General features: G+C 36.2%; 1 protein-coding gene across 2 annotated transcripts; it reads right to left on the minus strand.

Moving 5' to 3' along the window:
* Nucleotides 1–663: 663 nt before the first annotated feature.
* LOC147494428 (Exostosin family protein) lies at nt 664–6,073 on the minus strand. 2 transcript variants are annotated; one of them, XM_086568777.1, is made up of 5 exons: nt 5,381–6,067; nt 5,160–5,290; nt 3,921–4,269; nt 1,494–2,564; nt 664–1,025 (listed from the first exon to the last, which is right to left on the minus strand). In XM_086568777.1, the coding sequence occupies exons 1-4, from the start codon at nt 5,804–5,806 to the stop codon at nt 1,878–1,880; spliced, it is 1,593 nt and encodes a 530-aa protein (XP_086424903.1). In that variant the 5' UTR covers nt 5,807–6,067; the 3' UTR covers nt 664–1,025; nt 1,494–1,877. The 2 variants fall into 2 exon arrangements, with proteins under 2 accessions (XP_086424903.1, XP_086424904.1); XM_086568778.1 differs by lacking the exon at nt 1,494–2,564 and having other exon boundaries at nt 5,381–6,073.
* Between the last annotated feature and the right edge of the window lie 1,045 nt (nt 6,074–7,118).

Consider the following 7,118-nt stretch of genomic DNA (forward strand, 5'->3'; position numbering starts at 1 on the left):
TTGTTGGAATCTCTATAAGTATTTCTAAATACTAGTGTGTGTGTAAAGTGGAGGAGATGAACAAAGTGTGTTCTCTCCACTTTAGTACATTGTAGATAGTCCCACATTAGTTATCCACCACTAGAAAGTGAAGTATAAGAGACATTCCTCTACCATAAGGGCGTGCCCTTAAGGTACAAATGCTTTTGTGTTAGGAGGGAGGACTCACTCAAAGCCACACCTGCACCGCACCGAACCGAGTCATATCGGGCTCGGGCTTACTGTTGTCTAGTGGGTAGTGGATTAACCAAAAGCCTAAACTTGTTTTTGCTTTTGCTGCAAGTTTCGGTTTTAGTGTCCTAGTGTGAGTTGGTCTCTTGACCGACCATGTCCTTGTGCGAGTTGGACTTTGCTGCAAGTTTCGGTTTTAGTGTCCTAGTGTGAGTTGGTCTCTTGACTGACCATGTCCTTGTGCAAGTTGGACTGTTGTGACCGACCTACCTCTATAAATACATGGGATGTGCGTCCATAGAAGATACAGTCCATGTCTCTTTATTGTTTTTTTTATTCACATGCAACATAAGTTACTGTCTTGCTCGTATTTGACAGACTAAAATTTCAAGCATGGTACTTAATAAGATCGACCCCACCGGCGGCAAGGCATATCATGACACACCTGGATGATTCGTGCTTCCAAAATGTTTGCATTAACACTGAGACTCGATTCACAAATATCGAAAAGGTGACAGGAGGAGTTTCGCTTTGGGAATTTCGTCGTCTGCTTGATTTAGATTCTATTCTATCATTAGTACTTGTATCACTTTCTTCAGCCATACTGATGGCACTACATCCTGATTTGGAATTTAAAAGCGACTATATGTTTAATAAGGCTCTGATATAAAACTTGCATTTAAACTGCTTTCCTTTCCATATACTTTGTACCATATAATACTCTCTTCCTCACGAACTAACCGAAACTCCAAAAGTCTTCAGTGCTAGTACAATACTACAATCTGTTGACGTATACTTCCTCCTACGTTATGTTCCTGCAATTCAAGACAACAAATAATTCAGACTGGAACAAGAACAAGGAAGAGCAAAAGTGAAAGACCATTAGCACGATGCTTATAAATATCTATACCACAAACTAAGGGTGTATTTGATTGCACATGGGAACTTTTCACTGGGGAAACTCTTGATAACAGAGTAGCCAAGGGAATTTCTCACAACCTTCAAGAACTTTCATGTAGACTTCTTGAGGGTGCGGAACAGTTCCCTTTGATAACTCTAATCATTCTAATAACCCCGTCAACGTTGATCTTCACAATCAGTTTATTTCAATAATTAACTGAACCGAATTGAATTTCCTTCCCCAAATTACTAGTCCCAATTTCTAACCATTCAAAAAACAAAACGGTAATACTTTGTGCTAAAAATATCCCATGCACACTGGAACTATGTGAAATATATAGATGCATATGGTTCAAACTTAGAAGTCTAGAGCTCCAACATACCTGAAAAAAGAATGATTAGGCGAGACTGCGGGAGTGACGTGTACAAAAAGTTAGCAAATCAAGCATTCCACTCTTGATTTATAAATCCTCATTCAAAGCTCTCACCATTGTTTCCCTTCAGATATTTCTTGCTGCAATTGCCTTTCCGAAATGCAAACCATACAACTTGGCAAAGGAAAACTGAAGGAAATAATCCAGATTATCCGCTTTCACAATGAAAGATTGACAGAGATAGAGCCTCTACTATCCAAATAGACAATAACTTGCCCCTCTTTTTCTTACTTGCACCGTTGCACTCCAATCCTCTTCCTAGCTAAGCCGTCAACCTAATCATTGCTAGAGAATCTGTTCTATGATAAGTATAAGATGCTCACACCAAGAAATTCAAAACTGTGGAGTCTGAATCTGATTTAGCCGATTAAACCAGATGGAATGCAAAACCATGTGGAAAAGATCATATCTAATTGGTCTTGGGTTCCAAAGGAAATGCTTCTGCAACATCTTCACATTCGTTTGCATCCAAAGATATCTTCTCAACGGTATAGCTGAGAGAATATCCTTCAGATTTGGTATATCCTTCTCTGCCACAACCACCGAGAAAGACTTCCACTCCAGCACTTCACTGAATGGAAGGACAAAATTATCTGCAATGATCACTGGAACACACTCATGATAGATAGCCTCAACAATCCTAGGGCTGTTAACTTCGTACCCCATTGGACAGACACAAAATCTGCTTGATTTCATGTGTTGAGCATAAGACATCGTTCGGGCAACTCTGTTTGGTAGAGGCCCGTATATCCTCATGTCTTCGTCTTTGCCACCCCAATATTGAAGTAGAGTGGGACGGACCCTACCATGCATATTTCCAGCAAAGAAAGCAAGGATTGGGCGTTGAGAGACTCTTTTTCCTCCAATGTCTCTAAGAGGTTTCCTGGGCTTTCTTATTGTGGTTTCTGGCAGGGAGACATCCCTTCCAGGGACAAATATTCCTTCAGATAGGTCTGCATTGCAGAGAGCTTTTATTGTGTTCCTAAGTAGTTCCTTGTGTTCCGTCACAGTGTATGGTCCCTTAAAAAAAAGTGTCAGAGATAAGCAAGAGTAATGAAGAACCAAAGAAGACCGCACACGAAGAGTATGGAGAAAAAGAAAAGGTCAAACACATTCATAAATTAGGATGAACAAATAAAACATTTAATCGTATTGTCAAAAATTAATTAAGCAGAACTCCACAATTTGGGTACTACTGATGGGAGGACGAAGTGCAAAAAATGACCAAAGAGTATCCTGACTGGTTAAATAAAATAACAATAACAGTAATACTGATAAGGATAAGATATCTCTATTGTAGACCTGTAGGCTTGCTATTGGATATCGCAAATCATGACGGGCTTGTGCTCTGAATGTGTTCCTCACTAGATCATGTCCATCAATAATGTCATAATGCATGATTTAGTATTTTATTATGATTTCCAAATTTTAATAGCGCAGATTTTGAAACCAGGAAAGCTATATTCAACAGGTGGAAACTGTGTTGAAACTTGTAACTGTAACTAATAAAAGCTATAAAGTAAAACTTAGTATTTGGTAATCACTGCTTCCAATTTCCAAGTATAACATATATTCTACCCCCTTTCAAACTTACATACTTAATCCTCCACCATTATCTTTCAAACTTTGTAACTTATAAATAAGTAAATAAATAAATAAAGAAAAATCACTTATTCGCTTTCATCCAACTATGATTTATTTTGTGCATTCTGGGTTTCTGACATCTCTGTGTATAACACACTACACCACCCTTAATAATAATCTAAAGGTTAGCGAATCCAGTTACCTTTTTGAAACATTATGGTACGGTGAAACTTTGTATGGCTATTGTTATCACCAGTATTAAATACTCATGCAAAAGGTTCAACTATCAACACTATTTAATGTATCTGATATGGGAGATCCACTAGGCGAAAGCTCTAATTCATCTACTCAAACTATTGCAGTCTCATGACAACAGTATGTAAAGAGTTCCTAAATGCTTAGGACAACTCAACCAAATCGTAATCGAGATCCTAACAACAGTTAAGGAACAAAACATCTGCATACATTCTACTTGTTGAACTCCATAGACTTGGAAAATAACATTGAAATAAAACCAGACAAAGCCCTCTTTAATTGCTCTCTTCATACCTTTAGATGGCCAAGTTTATCTTCAGACAACTGTAATAGGCTTATAACTAAAGAAATGAAAGCAGTAAAGGCTAATGAAACCCCTAATAGATTTTAAAAAGTGGAATAACCAGCAAAACAGAATCATCTGTAACCACGACTATACTAATCTTAAATCAGCAGGAGTCTCTCTTTCAGTTTAGTCAAATGACATACAGTTTACACTTTACAGAAGATAACAGGAATATGGGAACGATTTCATACCCAATCATGGCAAGCAACTAAAAAGTGATCTGCTCCATGGGTCCGATTCCAGAATGGATACTTTCCCGCGATCCAATTTACGTAGTCCCTTAGATAGATCGATAAGGGTCTTATATTATGTGAGTCGGGCACATAAAGAGCAAGCTCTAGCTGGCGTGCACTGTATGGAAGATAAAATAAGTGAGCCCTTTTTGGGTCCTTTGCAACAAACTGTCTGTTTTCCTCCATTAACTTCATAAACCAACCTTCAGAGGCATATATTCCCCTGAGATGTGGGCGGTGGAAAATTGGTCTTGCTCCATCTTTGTAAATATAGACCTTAAGTATGCTTTCCATCAGCTCATAGCTCCTGAAGTTGAAATTTCAAATGAAAATGAGGGTATATGATCCAAGCAATTAAGGTTGCAAATAGCTACAGCAGGTATGTAAAATCCCAGGAGGAATAACTACAAAAGCTATTATTAACTACTGAAAGTAACACCTTTTACACCAAATAAGCAGAAAATAAGCACTTCAGCGTAAAATATTGCCCAGCTTTTGGAATTCTGAAGAGTGGAAAGTGCTTTATCTAAGCGATGGACACTGGACATATTTTTTGGGGAAATGAATATCACACACCTATTTAGGGTTTTGGTGATGCAGCTTTTCCTTGTATCCTCCAGGTTATATAGCGTAACCTTCAGCCATTATCCCTCCCAAATGACATGGAGACAATCTAACTAGTCAGCTAAGCTATGTAAGTCCAGGCTAAGCAAGGGACTTCGAGTAGTTCAGTATAGCTAACTTTTTTACTAGATAGGAACACCAAACGTGATGTTATTCCAGATTTGATTGGATGTAATATATCTTTTTTCGCAAGGGAGTTGCACACAGGATAAATAGAGATACCAAGCCAACCTAGTTGGCAGGTATAATGAATCCTTCCCCTTTACATGTAATCCTCTCTTTGTAAAATCTGTTTGCTTTTCTATAATAACAAAATTTCTTGCTTGCCTAGCCAAAATAGACAAATAAAGGAATAGAAGTCTTTCATGTTGTCTGCAGGACACTAGAAATACACTTGTATTTTCAACAAACTTTTGGGGTAAACTGTTTACGTTTCAATACTGAGTTTTTTTTCCCACCCTTTAAAGTGAATACTATGTCATTGATGTCATCAAAACTTTTGTTTTCAAAGTGTCCAGAGGCAATCCAATATACAAAAAAATGAAAAATAAAAATAAAAATTATGGGGCTTACCTTTTAAAGAAGGAAACATTCCGAAACAAAGGAGCATAAAGATCAGGATCATCCGTAACAATCTGAACATGCTCAAGCTCTTTCTTGGCATAAACAAGTGCCTTGTCTGGTGGCAAGGACCAGATGCGTCTCTATACATTTATTTCAAAGAGCAGATACAGTAAATTTGACATAAAAATATTAAAAAACAACTGGGAAAATGTTGAGAAAGTATATTATACCAGATGGGGATCAACAGGCATTGGCGGCGGTGGAGCCACAATAGGTGGCTCATAGGGAATCCTTCTGTTAGTCTTCCTACTTTCCCTTCTTTTCTTAGGAGAAACATCAGCTCTCACTTGTACCACAGGCACGGATGGAATCATCTCACTAGTCGTATTTAAAGAAATGTTTGATACAGCTGAAGAAATATTATCAAGTGTTGCTAAAGGAAGATCTTTTTTCATATTTATAGTACTATTTGTAACTTTGTACGAGGAAACTGTCACCGGAGGTACAAGAAACCAGTTGTGTAGAGGATAAGGAAGTATACAAGTCTGTAAAACAAATCCAACTGTCCCTATGAAAGTTAAAATACAAACTAGTTTTCTCCAATTCATTCTGTAACCTCTACAACGACGTCTAGGCTCTTTCATGAAAGCCAGCATTACATTCAACGGTTATAATTGGTCACATCCTTGATTTGAAAATTGCCAGGTGGATGGACAAACTTTCAAGATCTACACAATTGTAAATACTGCAAAAAGCAAGAACGCAGAATTGTACCTTTCGGTGTATATGAGAAATTTTTTGGAGAAACGGAGGAAGGAATTGGCGATGAATAAGGCGAAAAGAGAGGGAGAATGGTAAAACAAAAGGAAAAAGGTGCGAAAAGTAAGTGAGTGATGAGAGGTAACTAACTCACTCATATTAATATTAATGAGTTTTTATACTCATCATAGTCTAACTTTATTTTAGGTGATTTTGTCCATACCTATGATTGCTTAAATGTGCAACTTGGGTCTTTCCACTTGCCTTTTTCTAGCATACTTTATTTTGTTTCGTTTTTTTTTATGGGGCGACTACACCACATGTTCTAGCACAAAAAAAAAAAAAACCATCCGAAATCGGTTGTGATTGGCTAGAGAGAGAAAACAGGAGAGAGGAGATAGAGAGATAATTTGAGTTGTTATTTTATTTCTACCAACCAATTATAGTGGACTTCAGACATTTTTTTTGTGCTGTGCCATGCATTTTAGTTCTATCATTTTGTATTGTTCAATGATGAACTTTGTATACAAATATTTTATGAGTTTTTATACTCGTCATAGTCTATCTGACAGGGACTAAGCCATGATTCTGAACGAGGGGTGCAAGATTATGTGCACACCCCATTTTATCCCAAATATATATATTCAATTTTTTTTTTTTTTGTTAGAAGATCTAAATAATAAATATCAACAAAATTATATATTTATTTCAATTTCTCAAAACTAGAGTGCGTTGACCTACTAAGAATTTAATATTGGCTGACAAAGTTAACTACTTAAGCACTTAAGCCATTAATTTATACTACTATGTCTATATATATCTATATAATCTAGTCCACAAGTCTACAACAATTCAACAAATTGTTAACTTTCTATAATACTATAAGTTTATATAACCCTACTATCATGTGGAAAAAACTATAAAATAATTAACATTGAAAGTAAAAAATTATCTTGTTTTGTTTTGTTATATATTTATTTTTTGTTTTTTTTAGTGAAAATTTTATTGATAATGATAACGAATTTTACAAATAATTAGGACAAACGCTATGTCTATATATATATCTACATAATATAATCCATAAGTCTACAACAATTCAACAAATTATTAACTTCCTATAATACTATAAGTCTATATAACTCTACTATCATGTGGAGAAAACTATAAAAGATTAATATTGAAAGTAAAAAATTACCTTGTTTTGTTTTG

This window comes from Coptis chinensis, chromosome 6, assembly GCF_015680905.1.
Source record: "Coptis chinensis isolate HL-2020 chromosome 6, ASM1568090v1, whole genome shotgun sequence".
Lineage (NCBI taxonomy): Eukaryota > Viridiplantae > Streptophyta > Magnoliopsida > Ranunculales > Ranunculaceae > Coptis > Coptis chinensis.

Bases quoted from the DNA above. Each gene is read 5' to 3' on its own strand.
- LOC147494428 (XM_086568777.1), bottom strand. From the start codon at position 5,806: ATGCTGGCTTTCATGAAAGAGCCTAGACGTCGTTGTAGAGGTTACAGA. The intron at 5,291-5,380 runs GTATAATATACT...ATAAATGTATAG, and splicing joins TGCCTGTTGATCCCCATCTG to AGACGCATCTGGTCCTTGCC. The intron at 4,270-5,159 runs GTAAGCCCCATA...TTTCAACTTCAG, and splicing joins AATGTTTCCTTCTTTAAAAG to GAGCTATGAGCTGATGGAAA.